Here is a 24,103-nt window from a genome sequence, read left to right as displayed (position 1 = left end):
GATGTCCTCTCTTGGCCGTCCTTGGGTTGCGCATCAATGCACATGTGCAAATTTCCGTGACATCATCTCTTCTTATAAAAGCAGCAAATTTCCGGCTTTCGCATAATGTCCTCCCCGAAGCGGCAAAAAATGGCTTCTCTACTGGAACAGCTTAAAAATTTCTCCACTGTCGTGGCAGACACTGGTGATTTTGAACGTAAGTATAGAGTGTCGTGCCTCTTCAATGACCGTCTTTATGATTAGGCCTAGTCATGTTAGTTCATAATCTGTTCCTTGCTCTATGGTTTAGATGAGAAAAGCTTTCAGTTGCACAGCTCTGCTATGTCAACAAATGTGCGGAGGGTGCAAGATGATGGGAAGAATTTTGTTTAGTGTTAAATTTACTATAAAAAAAATGAAAAGTAGGCCTGACGTTATTTGGAATTGTTAAGGAAAATAGCTGTTGTAAGGGTGGGGGGCTAGCTCTGTTCAATCTTGCCTAAGTTAATAAACCATCATCTACATGTGTGTTCACTGCCTAGGGCCTAGGCCTTAAGTTGGCCCAGGCATGCCAGGTGGACTTCCTGACCATGCTGACCGTGCTGACCTTGACACATTACAAAGGGAGTCCAGGATATAGAGGGTCTAAAAAGGGTTGAACAATTTTGTAACAAAAATTTTCAACACTTCTACCTTTTCAAACATGTCAAAGTAGCCAATTTCATCATGTTTGCTTCTGTAATTCCTATGCTTCCGTGTAATTTGTATCATGCTTGTCTCCACAGTTGGTGGGTTAAAAATTAAACACATCACCAAAAAACAAAAATGGGCAAATAAACTTAAGTTAATTCTTGCCATTGTTGTGGACAGTTTTCAGCTGTTCTCCAGTACAGTCATGGCAGTTTGTGCAGTGTGCGTGCGCAACTACAGTGGAAGGCCACTATGAACACAGCGGAGTCCTTGCGAAATGTTCGGTACAGCGCCATCTTTTGTCTAACTGAAGTGCACCCTCTTGTGATACTATTTGCTGTTTTGGTGATGGGGATGAAAATGAAGCTTGCCGGCCAGCACAAATTTTATCATTGCAAGTTTTTAGCATTGAGAGAGAGAATGGGCTGTTTTATTTTTGAAAATTGTCAAAAACAGCTGGCACTAAAAAATTCCTAGCTACAACACCACTCTCAATAATGAACTCACACATCAAAATTTATGTTCCATGTTTTGTTCTTTATTCTAGGTAGGTGCTTGTTGTGAGTACATGTACATGTACACACTGTATTTTGTTTTTCTTCGTGGTGAAAATTAAACTTCAATATTCCAAATGTTTTATCTGCATTTTACTTCTTTGTGGTCTATTTATGTGTTGTAGCTTAAGTGTTGCTGTAAATTTTATTCTTATTTTTGTCTCTTTTATTGTACACCTTTTATTGTCTTTTATTGTTTAAGTCCCTGGACTTTACATTTGGTTACGTATTTCTAATTTCAAAGATCAGTCACGTTGGTAATTCACAGTTTCAGGTTTTTTTTTAATTTAATTTATAGTATTTAAGACAATCTATTATGTAAAAACTATTGAAGATTGCCACTGACTTCAAAGGCACAAGTTGAAGTTCTTCAACTCAGGCAAAATCAAAACAAAGGTTGTCCAGAGCATCCAGTAAAAGCCAGCATTTGTTTCATTATTTCGGGGCAAATGTGATTGGTGTGTGTGCTAAAGCTTGCATTAAAAGAGGTGGGACAATGAGAGCAGACTTAGAATTGCTTTCACACAAACAATGTTGATGAGGCAACTCAAGGTTATGTGAACACTGGACCCTATGACACAGTGGAATCATCCCAATTTGGACCTGAGTAAGATTCCAACAATATTAAGGCAGATGCCTGCAGTCATTTGCTAAGAATAACTGGCAAGGGAATAGACAGCCTATTACAGCCACAAGGTCAAGAAACTCTGGGGGAATCAGAGCCATATTATGTCATCATTAAATTGCTAGATTTGTTTGCCACCCCCATTGATCTTTTTTTCCTTAGAGCATTCTTGCAGTGGAACTGAACCCTCAAAATGATTTTTTTGAAATAAATGTGAAGAGAAGCTGCCACATTAGTCAATATCAGTGTTGTATCCGAGACCTTGATAACCGAGACCGAGACCTACTCCTTCAAGACCAAGACCAGGACTTCGATCCCAAGACTTTTGTAGGTCGAGACCCAGACCATGATATCCGAGACCAAGGCCAACCATAAATCAATGTTTAGTTTTTACCAAAAAGGTAAATAGGGACGGGACAAACATATGCCAGTACAATTAAGTATAAAAGAAATAAAATGAGAACATCAGCATAAACACACACGCACAAATAGGTCAAATATTTGTTAAAGAATGTCTCATTTCTTTTATCAGTGATGCTGCTCTACTTTTACCCTGATCTGGTCATTTTAAACCCGAGTGTCCCAAATGATATGATGTGAACATTAAAACAAATGTCCTAAAACTGTTTTTTGTAAGCAAAATACTGAAAAACAAATATCCAAAAAAGATATACCGTAACGAAACTACTAAAACAACACGTAACACATACAAGACGGAATGAAAGCACTTTCACACATGCACACAATTCATAGCGTGCGCACACACACAGACTAGTTCCCGTTCGGCCCTACATTCGGCAGGAGACTATGTAGGGAACGGGAACCAGTCTAGTGTGCGAATTCCGCTACTCACAACCTCATCTCCATGGTGTCAAGCAGCATGGCTACTCTGGATTGGAAATAAAGTAACAACTTATGACAAGGTTGCATCATGCTGCATTGACTAGTCTTCATGCCAGCATCGATTTCATTGTTCATTGCAAAAAAATTTGAACATTACTGTGTAGTATTTATATCTGGTTGAAGATTTGACTCGAGCGTAGGTAATTTTGCCTTTTGCAACTGCTTGGTAGCTAGATGCGCATTTTGTTATAGTCTCGACTGGTCTCGAGGGGGAGACCAGAGACTATGGCATCCAAGACCGAGACCGGTGCTTTCAAGACCGAGAGCGGCCCTCCCAAGACCGAGACTTTGACAGGGCGAGATCAAGACCACAAAAAAGGTCTTGAGACAGTCTCGAGACCTATAACACTGGTCAATATAATGACCAATTCCCAGTTTAATAACCTTGTTGCATAAAAGCAATGTGACTGATCTTTAACAAAAATAAACCAGAATGAATGAATGGTCATTGTAAAGTGTGATTACGAGATGGAATTCAGACAGTACATGTAGGCATACATGTATTGTAGTGTTAGACTCTTTCCCTCAGACAAATCTTCCAATGGCGTATTTCAAATGTTTCTCCCTTTTTTAGTGCTCTTAAAAACTTTTGTTATACATGTACATGTAGTTTGCAGTTTGCCTTAACTGTTTTGCACAGTATGAGCATCCCATTGAGCATTCGCATTTGCCTTAAGGCTCCTTTCACCATCTTCTACAACTTCATTAATTACAATTTTTCACTCTTAGAACATAAGTGGTGTACATTTTCTTGCTGTATGATGTACATGTACATGTACCTTTCCAAACTCAAGGAATTAGCCACGGGAAAACACCTCACCCTCCATCGTATGGCACTGCAGTAATGTACATGTATGCTTTTGCTTATAAATTATCTCTCATGGAATGATGAATGATGTACACAAATGTGTACATTTGAGATTGTGCACGATTGAATGATATGCTTTTCAAGGTGCGAGGTGTCACTTTTTAACAGACTTGAAACGGGGCCAGCATTTTGAACAATAAGAAAATGAAAATCAATTTCAAATCTGCCAACCAACAATTTACTGATAAAGTGTTAAAAAAATTGTTTTTTTTGCTCCGCTATCCAACTGATGGTAAAGTCTCAGGTCTTGGCTGCTTGTGCTACTGGTAAGGGATACCGCTTTTTTGTTTTAAAAAAAAAAAAAACTTTTTTTTATATTCTTCCCTCTGACTTGAAGATCCTTAGTTGTTCTTGAGACCATAGAAAATAGTTATGGAAGTTTTTCGATCCTCTAAAATTTGTCAAAAAAATCTTAGCACCAGTTTATAAAAGAGTGCTTGCCAAACCTTTCAGGCTGAAACTTGTGAATAGTCATGGGTAACATTTCCAGGTTTTGGAGACATATTCTTCCTCAAGGTGCCACTGGATATTACCAAGGCTGCTTGTCATGTAGCTTATTCATATTGACAAATTTATGCACTGAACAAATGTGTGCATGCTTGCTTCCCTGTAATAACACACTTTGAACTGTTAACAACTCAGCATTTTGCTGTTTTGTTTATTTTTCCTATGCAGTGAACTTCCTCAGTGTTGAAGATTATTGTATTATATTTTCATTTGAATTCCCATGCTGCCTGAATTTGAGGGATTCTCTGTAGTGTAGTGTCTGTGTATATTTTTTATAGCGCTTTCAACAGTACATGTAAGCAGCTTTTCAAAGGTACATGTACCAGTACTATGCCAGTTCAAAGCTTTTTTATCCACTTAATGCATATGCAAATAGGCCCATGTGATGTACAGGGCAAGGAGACTACAGTAGCTGTTTGTACTTTCAGGGTCAGTTGGTCTTTTACAGTGTACCTGTATAGTAATATACATGTACATGTGGGTATGATGCAGCAAATTGTACAGTACCTGTGCATGCATCTTGAATTCATTACCAAGTAGTATTGTAGTCATACATGTAGTAAGGTCATCCATGTTGTTATGAATCGGCAATGGAAACTCCACATGTTGCTGAAATAACATTTAACAACAAAACATTTAGGAACAAAACAAATAAGTTGAACTAGAAAACTAAAATCTAGCAGAATAGCGGTACGTTCAAATCCAAATTCCACTGTTGCAAAATAACTACACATTCATGTGAACTTGAAAACAATAAATGGGAAAAAACACTATGGATCCTACTGCACTCTGGACTGGGACTGAAAAATCCAAGCACTGCTTACTCTTTCTAGAAATGAAACAATATCTTTGCTTAAGAAGTACACAATCTTCCTGAGTCACATGCACATTATCGAATTACTATGAACCATTAAAACACATCTAAGAAACTCTAGTCCAGGGATCTGCCGCTGCCGGTCGGCGCCAGTCGGGCCCGACCGGCACGCAGAATTGCCGACCACCACAATCTGCCAAATCAACTTTTCCGACCGGCACGTATTCCCGATAAGAACCCAAATAAAATAGCATCTTGGTCGAGGGATCGATCGTGAAGATATAAAGATCGTGAAGAAACCGTAAAATTTCTTCGTAAATTTCACTTTGCACTGCCATGCATATCGTCTGCGCACCCACGTACGTGCATATGCAACATATCTGGACCAAATATTAACATGAACCAATAGGAGGCTTTGTTACGCGTAATGCACGTGTACATAGTACGTAATGAATCTTTCCATTGGTTGGAAGGCCACACATAGGCTTGCATATGCAATGCTCTCAGTGCGCGAAGATCGGAAAACCCCCTCTCCATGATGTACAGCGTTGTTTGTCCAGTTCCGCATTTTACCCAGTTCCACAACTTGAAAAGAAAATTTGGCTTAACTTTCAGAAAGACAAAATTGCAAATGACCCCATTCACACTTCGTTTAAACACTTAACAATCTGGCAGAAAAACAATTTTACATGTACTTGCAAAACTGACTATCGACCGTGACTGTTTTCGCCGCACCGACCACGGTTAGCAACATTCGGTGCATGTATTTTCTGCTCGATGTTGCATAAAACGATCACTGCGATCGTTTTTTAAACCAACGATCGCACCGCATTCGTTAATTGTTGTTTATCCCACGGTGAAAATATTAACTCAGCAATTTTTTATTCAAAAGTAACAGCATGATTTTGCCTTTTCCGTAAACGAGTTCCATATGGCAAGATACACGCGCTCAGTATACACGTGACACATGGCCAGATGTGTCAGAAAAGCAAATGGCCAATCTGAATTATGTTCATGTAGACTTTAAAATGACTGTTCAAAAAATCCCTGCACACATTTATGAATGTTGTTATCCCATATGCATACTGTACGAACTTTCGTACAAAGAAAATAAGGAAAATATTCCGCCAAGATTTTGCATGTTTCGCTTTATTTTCAACACACAAAAAAAAATGAAAAATGATTTGAATAGCAATGAAAAATTATGGGCATCATAGAGATAGAAATTAATTCAATATTTAAGGATTTACCGAATAAAATCAATATTTATTTCTACTCTTTTTTTTCTAATTCAATTGCCCGTCTAAAATTCTCACCTCATCCTAGTTGACCAAAATTACAAATTTTCAAATTTTTTATTAAATTTCAGAAATTTCAGACATGAGATCCCTAATTCCAGGCTGTGTATACACAGCTGAAAACACCCAGAAAGTGCTGTTTCCGGCCATCTGGGGACTTTTAGATTCCAAAAATTTTCATGTGGATAATAAAGAAACCCACAAAGTATGTCATTCCACGGGCCACCCGAGCGTAGAATGACACTACTTAGCTAGTCCGCAAGGACAAGAAAGGGTGTTAAAACCTTGTCTTAAATGCCTGCCTTTGCCTAATAAAATAACAATGAGAAATGATAAACATGAATTGCTTAGGCTTCGGAACAATATTAAAATTAATCTGAGCATCTCTAAGGAAACTGACACTTGTACAAATCTTTAGGAGTCCTGACAGACCTACAACAATTGCACCGCAACATTAGTTTAACCATACAGGTAAGCACTCCTGGTAAGAAAAGCGACATAAAATATCTATAAACAACTAACACGATCACATCACGGAACAGAAATCATGACCATAGAATCCGAATGAAAACAGCTTAAGTGGAAAGTATAGCCATTAAAGTTTTCATTAAGTCTTCAAGCTCGATTCTCGAGGTGAGAAAAATGGCTACAATGGCATGATATCGACTAGTCTTCATACAAGTCATGAGCTGGAGTAAACTTGCAAAAAAAGAGTGCCTTCAGAGCTTAAGTGTAAAAAAGGTCATATCATGACACATGTTGGGATTTCAAGCTATTCATGGTGACAGACAACTAAGATGGAAAGCTTGACACGTTATTGTGCAAACACAGCTGGCCTGAGTGATAGTACAGGTACCGGTACTTAACACTACAGAAGCTTGAAAAAAGGAAATACCCCGATTCATGTATTGTATTACTTAGTAACTGTGAACACTGCATATAATTATTTTTTCCAAGCAAAACAACAAAATTATGCACTTCTCAGCATCAAGGTACAATGTACTGGTACATAAATGTATGTTTGTTCCAGGTTTTTATGTTTATACCTTGAACCGTTTGGAAGATATTAGTTGATGCTTAAATAAGGTTTTCAGCATATATAATGTATCCAACTTTAACCCTCCAGTAACACCAGCAATAAAAAACAAGCATGTACAGTGTACATGCTTGTACATGTTATGTACACCCCCATGCAGGGTTCGAAATTCGTTTTTTAGGGGCCTAGGCCATTTTGGCCTTGGGAGAAGTCAAAATTTCCAGGGGCATCAAGGCCACTTAAAAGGGCACGGAGGCCATTGTCAAAAATTGATAAGGGCCCAAAGGCGAATTTGTCAAAACACAATCTGTTCAACCTCTAAAATGCATTCTTTTGCTTTATTGTGGAAAAAAGTTGACACCCAAGCAAATGTCGAATAAGCAGTCAAAACCTAACACCAGGAATTGTTATACTCTATGAACAGGGCATGAGTTGCACATAAATGATCATCAAATTAATTGAAAAATTTTCCTAACACTTGAAAATGTGTGCACATCCCTTTTATTGACTTTTAGACTTTCAAGTTACCAGCTGAATAATCTACACTGTATCCAAGAACCCTGCCATCCCCTTAGGCTTCCCACCCTGACATGAAAACAAGAGCAATAACGGTTACGGGTTAACAAGTTCTGCTGCCCTTTTACTTTTTTTTACCCTTTACTTTTGTTTGTTGCCAGCAATGTGGGCGGGAGATATATTTGGACGCCTGCATTGCCGCATGGCCGCATCTTCACCCAGCACAGATTTCAGGAAATCACGGTGCCGTCAACATTACCAATCTCGGAGCTACATGTACACACGGTGACACCACCACTTACCCATGCATAAAAAAATCCAATTTCTTGCATTTTGTAGCCGAGTGGTCTAATGCTTATCCAGATGGGTTAGGGTTAGATTTTCGGCTCCTGTAGCTTCCTGTAGCAGATTGACGGCAGCCTCAACGTTCTTCAAGGACAGAGCGGACTTGATATTGCCAAAGACAACCTCTAATTGACCGCAAAACTCAAAGTGAGCCATGTTGAAAGGCTTGACGAGATCTTTGGCCTCCAGTTTATTCTTCAGCTCTTTGAGTGCTGAGGAGTCGTCTCCAGACTTGGCAAGAGAACCAAACTTGGTATCGAAATAGTCTTTAAACTTATCAAATATTAAATTGACTGACGGATCGGCTAAATTAGTGGTATCATCCGAAATAGACATTGCCGATAAGGCTATATCTGAGAAAAATTTTTGACGTGAAAAAATAATGGATCAGGGAAAACAGTCAACGAATCGACCACACTCAGTAGGTGTTAGGACCTCAAGGGTATGCATTGGCTTAGAGAAACAATTTATAATGAAAAGCCAGTAACGCAGAACAAAGAAAGAGAACAACAAGAATGCCTGGTATGTCCAAGGTATGGCAGGCCAAACAAACAAAACAAAATTTTTCCACCCAAGGGTGCAGGGGAAGTCCCTAAAAAAAGGCAATGTGTGCCGAGTAGGGACCCCTACTTACATATGTACATAACATAGTTACTTATATTGGTACACATACAAATACTACATTCACAGAGACATTACATAAGCATATATATTCGTATGCATACTAGCATAATAAGACAATAATTAGAAATAAAAAAGAGATGAATACGGCCTGTAACCAGTAGCCAGTCAGGGCGCAGCACCCATTTGCTACATATGCACGGCTGGCTGAGTCATGCATATGTAATGAGCTATGTAGTGGCCTTTTCAAAATTGTATACCACCTTTTGTTACCTTTAATAATGGAATATCTTTACATAAATGAACAGTTAAGATATCAGTCTCATGTCCTACGTAAAACAGTCTCTTTTGAAGGATATTAGCCGTAAAATGTAGGCATTCGTGTGTAATAATGAGGGTACCAAATAAAACCTGGTTATTAGTGGATCCAAATCTGGGCCGGCAGAATTTTCTTGACAGCAGAAAGATAGATGAGTTATATATCCACCCAAACAATAAGTTTTTACTTTTCAAGTTGTCGCGAAACAGTCAAGTGCACCCATAATTTTTCATTATCGCAGGTTAAGACTTCGTGAGATTAACCGAGAAAACTGCCGTATGTGTTTCGAGAAAAACTATCTGTGATTGGTTGATTGACATATTCTCTCTAATACTGGCCAATCAAATGACATCAGAGATACGCGTAAATGTGTGTGACCGAAATCTGGAACCCAGACTTTGTGTCGAAGGAAATCTAGTGAACGTTGGTCATTTACTGGGGAACCAGTCTTACCATTCGTCTTACAAAAATGTAAACACTGCCGAGATCGCTGAGTGAGTAGTGCCTAAAACTTTTAAATTTTGATTGGCCCGGCAGCAAAAATGTTGGTATTAAACGAAGGTTGATCCTTTTCATGAAGAATTGTAAGACTCAATTTTATCCAGTTATTGCAAATACAGTCAGTTGCACTTGAAACAGAGGAGGCCTGCGATTTTCGTGAAAAACACTAAGCAAGTTTGCGTCCAAATAAATCGTTGGGAAATTGTCGATCATCGCCGAAACATAACTTTATTGATAGTGAAAAACGTGAACTATCCACTCGCCAAGCCATTTCGACCCACGAATGAAGCAACAGATTTCCTGGCGGGTAGAAGAGACACTACTGTATTTTCGCTTTTCTCGCAAACTCTCATGTACTCGTCAGAATGGAATTGCCAAAAATGCTCCTTAACAGAGGGGTTGCATGCTGACTGGTAGCCCCGTGAGAAGTACTCAGTTCCCATATGATTATTCAGTAAACACATCTTGTATTTATAAATGTTTGAATAATAATGGTTGAGTTGTTGGGGACCCTCCTGCCTTATTGTTTAATTGCAAGTTTGGTGGGTACAGTACACTAAACAGTATACACATCATCCTAAAAAAGCGCACTGCTTTTTGTGTACTGCTAAACATGTTGGCTCGGTGGACAAATGGACTCTGTATAAGACGGCCTGTAATAAGGTTAAAGAAGCAGTGAACATTTCGTATTTAAGGTATATCAATGAACTGTTCAGTGATAAATTTGACAAGAAACGCTTTGCCTTTGTGCGCAGTCAAGGAAAAGATGAACTTCCTTCCGTCATCAGCCATCAAGGTGCTACCATTCATAATTCTGATTTAATTGCCCACACTTTGATTCCATTTTTGTTCCCCTAAAACAAACTTGCCCAACAGCCCTCCTCTCTGTTCCCTCCCAATTCCTACCTTGCATGAAATCAAGTTCAATATTGGTGATATAGAGCGAATTGTTGGCAACATGTCTGATGACAAATCGCCGAGTCCTGATGGCATCACACTAAGACTCTTGAAGTCGTGCATCAATGTTGTTTCACCTATTCTTTGCAATTTCTTCAACATGTCACTCTGCTGTGGGGAATTGCCTAGTATGTGAAAAAAATCCAACATCACACCTGTTTTCAAATCTGGCGATGTCAGCACCATTTTTAACTATCGGCCCATTGCTCTGACTTCGATATTTTGCAAGGTCATGGAATCTATCATTGCTGAAAATATCAGAGTTCATTTAGATGATAACATTCTGCTATCACATGACCAGCATGGGTCTATTAAGAATTGTTCTTGTGTAACCCAGCTCTTAAATGTCACAAACAACTGTTTGCATATTCTTGACAATCCTCAGACTTGTCAAATTGATGCAGTCTTTCTGGATTTTGCCAAGGCTTTTGATGAGATGCCACATGACACCTTACTTAAAAAGATTTTTTGCCACTTCAACATTACTGGTAATCTATGGCTGTGGTTATGATCCTTTATTTCTGGCAGATCTCAGCGAGTCTTGTACAGAGGCTCGTACTCTCCATGGCTCCCTGTCTGCTCAGGTGTGCCTCAAAGTAGCATGCAAGGCCCTCTACTCTTCAATTTGTTCATCAAGGATCTCTCTAATTGTACCGAATCACCCACTGTGTTATTTGCTGATGATACATGTACTTTGTTATGTTGACTAATACATTCCCAGACAGATGAAGCAATTCTCAAAGATGACATTGACAGAATTTCTAAATGGTGTGTGAGTAACCGCGTGCGACTTAGTACAAGTAAAACAAAGGTTATGCAAGTTACTTAGTCCAAAAATGCTCTCAACCCCCAGTATATATTGAATCATTCTCAGCTTGAAGTTGTTCATAAGATGAAATACCTTGGTGTTGTTCTAAATGACAACATAACCTGGGATGATCATGTCCATTATGTTACCACGAAAGCTATTAAATTACTGGGTTTTATACCTAGTGTTGCCAGGGACATATTTCAAGATGCTTTTCTGTCCCTGTATAAGTCTTTTGTTTTGCCAGATCTAGAGTATGGGCTTCCCATTTGGCACCTCTATAGTAATCACCTTTGTGAGAAGATTGAAAAGATCCAACGTACGGCCACTGGTATGATCCTAAGAAAAAGGATAGTGGAAATGAGTTTACAATGATGGACTGAAAATCCTCAATTTGTGCACTCTCACGTGTAGGAGGAAATTTCTTTTGATATCATTTATTGTCAAACGCTTTATGGTGTAATTAATAGCAAAGTAGTTGTCTGTGATGTTATGGTCAGTGGACAGAAAATTGACGAGGTCAAGTTCAAACACATCGGGGCTCGGACCCAAAACTCCACATCTCACCAGTGAACGTCTCTCCCCGTTACTGGGAAGAACTCCCAGAGAGTCTTAGAACTGGGGTGGTTGAGCTACCTCTGAAACGATGGATCAACTCACCCAAGACCGAATTATGTAATATCGATTGATTCCAAAAATCTGTGTAGCTTTATTGCCTTTTTATAACCTATTTTTAATTTTACCTAATCTTTTATTAATTCTCACTAACTCCCCATTTTTTTTAGGCTGATCTTAGCCTATAAATAATTATTTTATCCTGTTTCATTTTTATCTAATTTATTTAGTCTTGGTGGTTTTACTTTATTCATTTTATTCTGCTACTTCTTATTTATGATTTATTTGTTTATTTACTGATTTATTTACTGGAAGGATCAAACCTTTTTTAACATTTACAATTAAATTTATATATATTTTTATGTGTTGTTTAAGGTCAGTATTATCGGAAACGGAGGCCCTTGGGCCACAGTCATAAGTTTATCTTTTTTATCTCCTGGCATTTGCTGCTGGCCTTGTGTATCTTACATGTATTGTGCTGTGTCCTTGTGGAGAATGCTGAATAAATGATAATAACATCTCAAGATCAGGGCACATGTGGCACATGTACATTGTACACCTGTATGTCATACTGTATTCAAAAGTCATGAAGGACTACATGTATTGTCCAACTGGAAAAGAATGGAGGAACCTGTGCAATAACAAGAGGTGACTTGACTCAGCCGTATGACAAGTACCTGCATGTAACAAAATGTCCAGCATGCTAAATGTCTTCTGTTGTTTTCTCTTGTTTGGCATGCAAATACACATAGAAATTGTATACATGTACAGGTACAAGGAAGTGAGTTAGCGGCTGAGTGCTGCTACTGTGCTGTACATGCATGTGGCTGTTTGCAGATTATCTATGTACATGGTGTACAGTTATTTTCTCACAAACATATTAAAATACGTACATTTTTATGAATTGTACAGCTTACACAATATGCAACTGATCTCTTTTCCAAACATAAAGAGCTCAAACTCTTTGATAGTGTCACCTGCAGTACAGAACTTTTTAGCCACAATACATGTGGTAGTGTTTTTCAGTTTATTTTCTACATACTGAACATGTACATTTACCAGTACATTGCACAGGTAAACAGGATATGCAGGCTGAACTTCCTTGTGGTATGCACCCTGGCCTTGTAGGATTTCCTGGAGTTTAAGAGAACCATCAAAGGAAATGATATTCTGAGCCATTCTGAGTTTTGCTGTAGTGCTCAACTTTCAGTTTTGCTCATATACAGTACATACATGTAGTCAACTTGCTTGTCACCCGACACCTGTTTCAGACACAATGGTAGAACTGTGATACCTTTTGCAGGGGAATGCTTAGTTAGGGGCTGTCATTTTCAGGAGGGGAGCAGTGTTCTCACCAGTTTTTTATGTCAGTGTAGAGGATGAGCTCCCGGGGGGGCGACAAGCGGGCTACTGGACATTGTTTGACACCTGGGGCACTATTTAAACACTTTTGTGTTATAGATACTGAACTTTTATTGGTCACGAATTGATCACGTGATATGCTACAAGCACACATGTATCATTCAAGCATCGAGTGTCCTGGTGGTGTTGGCGGGCCACTCTTCCCCTGAACCCAATCAGTCTCTCACCCCATCCCTTAACCCTGCCCCCTAAAACTCGGCTGTGCCTTTCTTGATTTTTTGGAAACTCAGCAGGCATGTAAAGACACTCCTTATTATTACAAGTGTGAAATTTGAAGTCAATCAGACATATGATTTTGCTACAATGTACATGTGTGCCAGCCAGCTTGCCTGGGGCACCGCAGTGGAAAATGTATCCATATTTTTGGCTGATCCGTCTCTGAACAATTTTTAACTACAAAGAGTTACTCTCAAAATCTCAAAGGCTCAAGCCCTTAAAACAATGCACTGTGGGTATATCGTGAAAAAATGTTGAGGGGGGATTCCGCCCCCTTCCTGGATCTTTTAGGGGGAGTACATTTAACCTTTGCCTTAAAAATACTCCGAGTCCCTTGCTCTATTTCAGCCATCCAGTTTCCAAAGTAAACAAATGCATGTATATCTGACCATTGAATTCATTTTTTAAACTTCACTTCAACACCTGTGGTTAGGACCGATTTAAAGTATGCAAATTTAAAATCTCAAAGGCAGTCTTAATGCCACTGTAGAATAGTGCTTCATTCTGATTAGTGTTGAAGCTGAAATTGAGTCTTAGTCAAGGAAGGTTGGCATCAACATAAACATGTACCGGTAGGTTGACATGACACCAGTGTGAAATGGTCTCAGGATGGGTAGTAAATGTTATCATTTGTTTATCATTTGTTTTCCAGTAATCAACCAGTACAGGCCAACAGATGCCACCACAAATCCATCCCTCCTCTTGGCTGCTGCTAAGATTGACAAATATAACCATCTGATAGAAGATGCAATCAACTATGGCAAGAAAAATGGCAGGTAATGTGCTCAAAGGATCTCCAGAAAAGCAGAGAGAGAAATAAGAATAACTGTTTCTGCAAAAACCTGGTCAAGAATCGTAACAGTGGCGTCAGCATCTAATCTTCAGCTAATTGTCACTTTGATAGTGTGGAAAGTGGTGTACTCTTTGCCCGGTTGACATAAAATGGTTCCAAAAACCTTTTCCTTGTTCTGTCAACAGTGATACACGAGTGTTGTATTATTTTACCCATTTTCAGCAACGTAAGTGATTTTAATGTCATGCACTGTTTCGCAGGTGGAAGCATGGAATATGTTTTGTTGTCATTTGTTTTGCAATTTTGCTGTTCTGTGTATTCTTCAGTTTTAACGAGTAACAATGAAGTTGTTTAAAACGGCATAAATTTGTGTATACAGAGCTGAAAGTGTATCTACTTGAGAATGCTTAAGTTAGTCTTTTATAATACGCAGAGAATTTAAACAGGTTTTCCTACATGTAATTGCCACCTAAATATTTTACTCAGGAATTTCTTACTTCATGAATTTCAAGACGGAGATTGATTCGTTTGAGATATAAAGATGTAGATGTACCACCAATGCTTTATCATTTCTTAAGTACATACTGACAAAAAGTGACATGATTTTTTTTAAGTGTTCTCAAGGAGCAGGTCACATCAACCATGGACAAACTCTTTGTCAATTTTGGAGTGGAAATCCTGAAGATTGTTCCAGGGAGGGTGTCTACAGAGGTAGATGCTCGGTGAGTGTGTTTGCGATAATGAGGTCTGACTTTTATATAATCATTTGACCCTCTGGAAATAATGCTGTGAACATTCTCATGTATTGTAAATTCTAGTAAATCCAGCTGTTTGTATAGTTTTGATATAGTTGATTTACATGTATTGTTTGTCCACACTGAGTTACATATACATGTATGCACCGGATGTATTTGAACAGCATATCTTGTACAAGCACTGGCATGTTCATGTATGTACTGTAGGCTTTTTACTTTGGCCTTTAACATTCTGTTTCCATTTCTCATTAATATCTAAAGCATTCCAACTTACACACTTTGTGTTGGATTTGGATATTCACTTTGTCACAATTGTAGCATGTCTTTCCTTTAGTCATGCTTTGTCTTGATGGAAAAACTGGATGTGTTTTCAAAAATTTGACTGCACAGACAGGTGGCAGCTAAGAAAATGTGATGTGCATAGCATTATACATGTGTACATGTACCTTAGCATTTCAAGAAAAGGCAATAGTTACTATATCAGCTGACTATGGACTTTCACTTTTAAATGACGAACAAATAAGCAAGAAGTTTTGGTAAAAACAGCCCATAATGGTCATGAAAATGAGTTTATCATACACTTTGTTTGCACCTGGGTTTTGAGAGCATTGGTAGCCTGTCAGACTTCACTGCTGATAAGAAGCAGGAGCTTGACACCTCAGTGTTGTTGACACCTCAGTTTTGTTGTCCCAGGCGTCAGGCAATAGGATTTGTCAACCCCTTGCCTGGTATTGACCATTATCCTTTTGATAAAGAATAACTGTTTATGTGAAAATAAGCTTCACTGTTACTACAGTTGTTAATCAAACACTTACATGTACTTACTGCAGTAATGGCCAATCTTGGGGAAGCCTTGTGGTCTCCTGGAACCAGTACTATGACATCTTTTGATTTGGCCCAAAGTCTGGTGTTGAGGTGTACATGTGTTTCGCACCTAATTATTTAAATTACATGTACACTGTAGTTAGCTGGTATTTATTCGTAGTTAGTCAAAATATAACAAATTGCAAACCTCAGAAATGAAAGTAGAAGTTGAATGTATGTGATCACATGAATGAGTGAGAGCACTTCTACAGTACAAATGTATGCCTTTAGTTCGCCACTACACCTTAGTCACAAACAAAATCAAACTATATTGTACATAATTGTGGTGCCTATAGTCAGGTTGGTGCAGTTGTTCTTTCCTGGCCTTCCAACTCTGTGAACCAGGGGTCCAATCCCAGTTGGGTCTACATACATGTATGGATTAGGGTTTTGATCCCTACAGTACCTGTAAGGGTATTTTCCTCCCACCCCTTAAACTGAACATTTCTTCATTGTCACTTATAACCATCCTGTGCAAACAGACAGCTGATGTGCTATTGGATGAACACTACCAGTCCACATGCTCACAGAAAAATGTCAGGATTACATTGAGGCAAAGGCCTGCTGGGATGGTAGCCAGACTTGTTTCATTTCTCACCATTTGATGTCAATGGTATAACTGAAAGGTGGTCTGTTGGAGACATAATTACTAACCTTTGCTCTCCAATACTTTGTTTCAGTCTGTCATATGATGTTGAGCGTCAGGTTTCTAAGGCCAAGAAGCTGATAGCATTATATGAGGATCAGGGTATCAGCAAGGAGCGAGTTCTCATCAAGCTCAGCTCAACATGGGAGGGCATTCAAGCTGCAAGGTAATACAGATGCACCTTGAATGGTGAAATATAGTAAAATCTCAACAGCTCCTACACGTACATGTACAAGTACCTCAATGGAATAGATGAAAGAATTGAGTATTCTGGATCTCGAGCTGACAAGAGTTTCAGAGTCTTGTCCACACATGCACACATCCAACATGGCACTTTCAAACTGAAGTAAACCAAACTGATCAGTGTGGATGTTAGGCTTTAATGTGGCATTGATAGCGCCCAGAATGCACACGAACAGAATGAATGCACACAGAATGCACGCAAACAATGAAAAATAGATAATGAGTTGTGCCGCACCGGCACCTGGCACTTTCTTTCTAATAAACAATTATTGTGAACCGTTGCACTCGTAAACATTCTTTAATTATCAATAGACTTTATTCATAGGGTTAGCTATATTGCAGTTGTAAACACGGTTAACTCCTCATTGTTGGAGCTTTAGTAAAAAAGTGAAAGAAATTAAATGAAATTTCATGAAAAACTACCGTCTATTGATTGCTCTGACAAACAAATTTCAAATTGATGATTAATTATGCAAGTGTTTTCGTGTTTCAAACCAGATTTTGAAAAAATATGAAAAGGGAGGCTTGGAATGCATGCCAAGCTGTAATAGTCTGGTACTATCCAAATCATCAGTTTGTAGATAATAAAACTGGAATCCTGTCATCAAAATTGCCTCAAAATTGGATAAAGTCTACACGTACATGTATGTAAATGTATGCAGTCAACTTCTGCCAAACTTCTGTTTTCAAGATTTAGATTGCTGCATAGTAGTGAATTTGAAAATGGTAGAGGTAGCAGTTTAATGCATTGGTTGCTGTGGAAACATTAATTTTGTTTTTCTTCCTCCATGGACAACCTCAGGATTCTGGAGACAGAGTGTGGCATCCATTGTAACCTTACCCTCCTCTTCTCCTTTGCTCAGGTAAGATTTCTTAATTATGAAGGCCATGAAAATGGCAGTCATAGATGTGCATCCACACGTTTTGGAAAAACGTGAAGCTAGTTTTTCTATTTTCATTATTCGTCATTTTTAATAACACTTCATCATTTTTCACCATTCTTCTATGGTTTCACAAACAACAGTGACCATAAAAGTTGAAGGTCAAGAAATAATATGTCAAAACAGTTTTCTTCAGGTCAAACCTCCATCCTGTCTATGGAGGTTTTTAATCACATACCGGTAACATGGCAAAAGATGATTCAAAATGAAACGGAGCAGATAAGAACATCACAAGAGTGAGTAGATTATGGGAGAAGCCTAGATGGCACAAGTTTACATTTCTTGCTTGTGTGACATTGTAATTTTAAGAATGGTCTTGGTGCATCATGAATAATGTTGTGGGATACCTCAGCAAGCAATACATAAAACTGGATTTCAAATTCTTCTTTTAATGATTCTTGTTGATGAATTACCAAAACGAGGATTTCTTGTTTGTTCGTTAATCAACATAGTTTTCAAACAGCCTTGTGTTCACCGAGCAAACAATGTTGGATTTACAAATCAGACTGGATGGTCAACTCTCAAGCTAGACAGAAGGAACTGTTGTAAATGCAGTTTCTTTGCTGTTATGTTTTGTTGCAGGCTGTGGCATGTGCAGAGGCAGGTGTGACCCTTATATCTCCATTTGTGGGTCGTATCTTGGACTGGTACAAAGCCAGTACAGGCAAGGCTAGTTACGAACCTGCCGAGGATCCTGGTAGGTGAACAGCTCGATGAGTTTTATCTCCAGGCTTTGAATGTATTGACTTTAGTCTTAAAATTCTTAATCAGCATTGTAATTTGTCACCCTAAAAATGGTTTGAGATTGTTTAATTTGAGGTTGTTTTGCTTGAACTTGAAGTGAATATGTTTCAACAAATATCCCGCTGCAGCACAAGGTTTGTCGCTCGCTGGGTTTGGATGCATCATGCACATTTATCAACATTGTTGGTCAGTTTGTTGTTGTGATGAGTAGCACTGTATGAATTGTCCATAATTCTTGTGGCTTGTCAACTGTAGAAATTTTGCATGGATTAAGACAGGTATTTAATTACTTTTTGAGATAATTTTGGAAGCTGTCGTCCCCATTCGTGCCATTCAATCAGCAAACAAAAATTGACAAAAAATGTTTTGACCTACTGACCCTATTTTTGTGAGGCAAGTAATCACAACTGTTACAAGCACAACTATTTTTTTGGCCTGCATGCAGTAGGCCTAAGTTAAATCACCATAATAATTGTGGATTCCAAGAAGTCTTGGGCAAGTGTTGATCCAACTTGGGCAAGCAAATTTATAGCATGGCCTGCCCGATCGGGCAAGCTAAAAAAAAAAAGAAAATTGTTGCGGCCTGTGTAGTTTTGAGGGAATGAAGGTTTACACATTAAAGGTAACCCAATGTTGTCCAGGTGTGTTGAGTGTGAAGAAGATCTACAACTACTATAAGAAGTTTGGATACAAGACAGTGGTGATGGGAGCCTCCTTCCGCAATATTGGTGAAATCACAGAGCTTGCAGGTGTGGATTACATCACTATCAGGTGAGAGAGGATTCACACTTACTAGTATCACACCCATCCCACCCTAGTCGGATGTGTAGTGACTGATAAGACTGTGCTATTGTTTTTCTTCCCTGCAGTCCTAAATTGCTGGAAGAGCTAAAATCAACCAATGCTCCCTTGACTCGCAAGCTGTCGGTTGAATCAGGTAGGAAATCCACCACTTATCAAAACTGTTCACTGGGAATTGTCTCTGTGATTTTTTGGCATTTTTCCTACATCAGTTGAAGCACATTGTGATGATTGTCAAGTGATGCCCTATCCTGGATTTTCCAACTGCAAGCCTCATAACTTCACTGATTCTGGCCAGTTTGATTTCTAACATTTGTGTGTCACTGCTCTGTTGCTCTTCCAGTTTCTACATTTTCACTGGTCAATTGTGTGTGCTAATTTGTTAAGTTAGCATAAACCATTATTTTATCAGCATTGCTACCGAAAGTGAACCATTGCAATAAATTTTCTCATTACCAGCCCAAGACTCAGCTATAGAAAAGCTGACCCTCAGTGAGCAGCAGTTCCGCTGGCTTCACAATGAAGATCGGATGGCTGTAGAGAAACTCTCTGATGGCATCCGCAACTTTGCAGCCGATGCCATTAAGCTTGAGAATATGCTGAAGGAAAAACTTAATTAGTCAGAACAAATGACCAGGCCAGTTACAGAAACTTCAGCGATCTTCAAGTCTCATGTAGTTTCAAGCAAATCTTCAGCAATACAATTCAGTGACTGAAAGTACAAATACATCATTTTGGTGTATAAAAACCCTGCATCTTTGTCCGTCATAACTGGTGTTTACACTTAATGTTGAATGACAGATTTCACATGTACTTGTAACTTGATTGAGAATTTTCTTATGGTACAATAAATAGAATGAAATAGATCCCAGAAGTAGGTCAACTGTTTTTGTCTGGTGCTTATGCTATGCATTGTATACTACATGTACATGTATTTTTTTCAGTATCAAAATACTAGATTAATTGTAACACGACAGTGATTCATTGCTTAAATAGATTCAGTTCTTTAATATAAAGTGGAATGGTGCCATATCGAATGCCACTGTACTGAACATCCAAACATCCCCCCTTGGTTTCCGAAATTTCTGTACAGTTTTACCAAACATTACAACCTGACAACGTTGCTTTAAACATGTTTAGGACTTATGATTATGTCACAGTTACCTAATTACTTGTACATGCACAAATTTTTAGCATCAATCTCCTTGGTAATAAAAAAAAGAAACTTCAAAAATAAGGAAGAAACAATTCCAAGAATTATTCTTAAGATAAATTGGAATGATTTATTTTTAAGAAGTTCAAGAGTTGACAGATTAAAACTGAATATTGCTCCAGGATAGAATGAGTATTTTATGCAGACACAATAGGCTAATAGAAAGTTGGTAATGCAATGGGTTGATGTAAGACCCAGAGCTACATGTACTAGTTCAAACATGAGAAATGGAGTACAATTTCAGTTCAGTATGAACACCACCAGGATGTGTGATGTGGTCAATGCAAAAGTGGACTTGTTTCAAGTCTAATAAGAACTCATATGTTGAAGAAAAGTCATACAATGGAACCATTGCCAACACATGGCACAGTCCGCATCGTTCATGGGTAGCCTACATTTTACATTTATGGCATAATCTGGTAACTATTAGTGATGTTATGCTTTGCTTATGAGCATGTTGTAAACATTCTTGTAAATTTACATGCATTTTGGTAGTCATTCAGGTTTCGGCAATACACATACATACTACAAGCATGTAAATGTACATGTATGTACCAGTTAGCAAGCAAATCAATGCATGTCAGTGTGACTGGCCCTTCCATTTAAATGTCTTTGTATCTTGTGCTTTGATGGTTGCTAAGAGAAGAGAGGTCCAGGGATGGGTTTCCTGAAGTCAGATGTCCCGTGACACACTCGTGGATCCATCTGTCTTGAGGTTAGGGGAGTATTCATGAATGGAGGAAAACTTGTGCATATAAGTCTGTTGTCACATCACTCAGAGATATAAGTAATTTCTGCTTTTCATTTAGTGCACGGGAGTTGGTTAACTGTTGAGATGCATACATGTACATGCATGGGTGTTGTGGGAGGGGGGGAATGGCCACTTGTGGGGAAAAAATTTACAAGAAAAAAAGGAGAATATAAAACAAAATAAAGATGACAGGGCATGATAATAGTATGTGTAACAATAGAAATCTCAATGCGTGCTCACACACAACCACAAGTACTGCCAAGTACTGCCATGAAATGGTTAAACAGCTCCATGAAATTGGGCCTAGATGAGCAGGTAACAGTAACACAGCAGAATTCACACATGTAAGATATTTTCATGGAATCTTTTATAGTGGTAGTTAGTTGATTGATTAGTTATCATGACATTCCTTGACTTGGTAAAACCATACAGATGAGCTATATTGCTTCTTTCCAGGAAATACCGTGACCCAAAGAAACCTGACACATTTAATTATTTCAAGTAGTGATGTAATTTTTTGGTCATTTGTGTAAGGCGGATTTCTTTTGGAGAAACAATAGTACATCGTGTATTTAAAATGCGCAGGATATTTTGTGAAGAATTTGTGATACCTATGTACATGGATGTGTGTTATCAGGTAATTAACTGCCCTTAATTGTGTGTTACTTTGTTCACCACTATTGGAACTGTGGTTAATGGTTGAGATAAAAATTAATGTAAGGAAAAAGTTGATTGTGTAGAGTTTATGATTTAATTCCTCATTCAGTTCAGTTGTGATAAATAAGAAATGAATGCCCTTGTCATTTCCTGATTACAAATTTTGAAACATTGATTTCATTAGAACATGAAGTTTGGAAGAGAGAAATAATTGTTTAGTTTCACATTTTCCTATTTCTCTACTAAAGAAGCCACCATTAAGCATAGGAAAGTCATGAAATTAGTGACTATAGAAGTCAGTGTTTTACACCACTGGTAGATGAATTGAATTTTGTAACACAACCACACCAGAAACTGGTAAAACAAAGGTCCGTTATGGAAAACTCCTTTTATCTGCTTGTTGAAGCTAGGTTTGGGTGTTCTTTGGTAATTCTTTATTTTTCACAAAACAAGAAGAGCCTGACGTTTCGATCCTGGCAGAATCTATCTCAAAGGCAAAAAATACATATATATATTTCATTATTTTATATATATGGTCTGTGGTTCTTTTTTGGACAATGTCAGAATTTATTGTTGAACATTTCCTTTTTTAAGTTTTAAATGTGTCTAGTTCACAGAGAGAGTGAATAGATGAGGGTGATATTTTGATGCATTATTGTACACGTTAGTGTAGTACTGCTTAATATAATATACATATGCAATTTATATTTTTGGTGATGGATGTTTGAATAAAGAAAGACCTGTTACGAACATATCCTTGTATTATTGTATGATCTGTATCATAGATGTATTTACTGTAACTGCTGTTTCAGGCAATCAAGTGTCTTAAATCCAATCTTTCAGTTGTACAGTATATATTCTGTTAAGAAAAAAAATGGATTAGATGGGATGCCAGGAGAAAAAATGCTCATTCTTGGTTGGGGCATGTTGTGAAACTGAGGGTGTAGGATATCAGCATTTTGTTCAGTATTTTGTAAAAAGAGCTGCATTTCAACCCCTTTCCAATAATAATTCTTGGAATCTTTTATAAACAAGGGGTTGTTCCATGGCTCATCCCACCTCCATTCACAATGTGGAAATTAATTCCCTCCTGTGGAATGTTTGCCCCCTTTCAGCAGTCTTTCAATGAAGTTTGGATTGGGATGACTCTCTCCATAATTTCACACAAACAGTCCAGAAAAGTTGTAAATTATGCAGTGCGGGGTCACCTTACGAGATTCAAGCATTCATCACAGCTAACTGTTCCTATGCTATTTCCCCTATTGATGCCTAGTGCATATTCTCATGCGCTAACTCTCATGCATGAGAATAAACGCAGTGCAGAAGCCTTGGTTTGGGATGCTTGGTGCCTTAGGTAGAGAGGCTCATAAATTTTTCAACTATAGGTTTTCCCGGCCAATTTCAGAAAACGCTCAATTGAATTTGTGAAATAAATTTCAATTTACATGTAGCATAGATTTTGAAAACGACTTAAAATCTGGTTTCATATTCGTAATAACAATCATTCAACTTTGTTTTGCATCCTCCAAATAAATGAATGTGCATTTAAAAAAAGAGGTTACAAGTACGTGATTGGGATTTCAGATCGACATATTTATTGCCAATTACAACAAATATGCATTCTCATTCGCTGAAAATCTGTCTTGTACCGTGACCCTTCGGAAGTAAGTATTCATTTTCATTTGCCGTAATTTAAAATCGTAAAATATACATTCAGTTGATCAGAAAATACAAGGTTACACACATCATGACACCACGTTGATAATAAATGTCATGTTACTCATGAATGCTTAAAGTGTTTGTTATCAAACGGTGAGAATATACAGGGTTTCTATGATTGAAAGCAGCACAAGAAGGAAGGTTCCCTCAGCGCTGCTGTTGATAGGTTTCTTGCAACAGTCAGTAGTTTTAATGACAGCCTATGGTTTATTTCAATCATGTATATATTCAAACATTTAACCAATCAACTAAATATGTGTAAACATGTGTAAGTGTTAGGACACAAACAAATTCCATTTCTTGACCAGGCATACACCGTACCTTAAATAACACAAAGGCAAAATTGCCTGCATATTGTGAAATAGCTTGAGTTCAAATGAAT

The 24,103-nt window shown here is 38.1% G+C and overlaps 1 protein-coding gene across 1 annotated transcript; it reads left to right on the top strand.

Moving 5' to 3' along the window:
- LOC110989775 (transaldolase-like) lies at positions 1 to 22,754 on the top strand. Its single transcript, XM_022254397.2, has 9 exons — positions 1 to 196; positions 14,247 to 14,370; positions 15,002 to 15,109; positions 16,687 to 16,818; positions 17,698 to 17,758; positions 18,419 to 18,533; positions 19,222 to 19,351; positions 19,450 to 19,517; positions 19,841 to 22,754. The coding sequence occupies exons 1-9, from the start codon at positions 106 to 108 to the stop codon at positions 19,999 to 20,001; spliced, it is 990 nt and encodes a 329-aa protein (XP_022110089.1). The 5' UTR covers positions 1 to 105; the 3' UTR covers positions 20,002 to 22,754.
- Positions 22,755 to 24,103: the final 1,349 nt, after the last annotated feature.

Source organism: Acanthaster planci, linkage group LG03 (assembly GCF_054643075.1).
Source record: "Acanthaster planci isolate LZ-2023a linkage group LG03, COTS_SCS, whole genome shotgun sequence".
Classification (NCBI taxonomy): Eukaryota; Metazoa; Echinodermata; class Asteroidea; order Valvatida; family Acanthasteridae; genus Acanthaster; species Acanthaster planci.
This window is presented reverse-complemented; position numbering and strand designations above follow the sequence as displayed.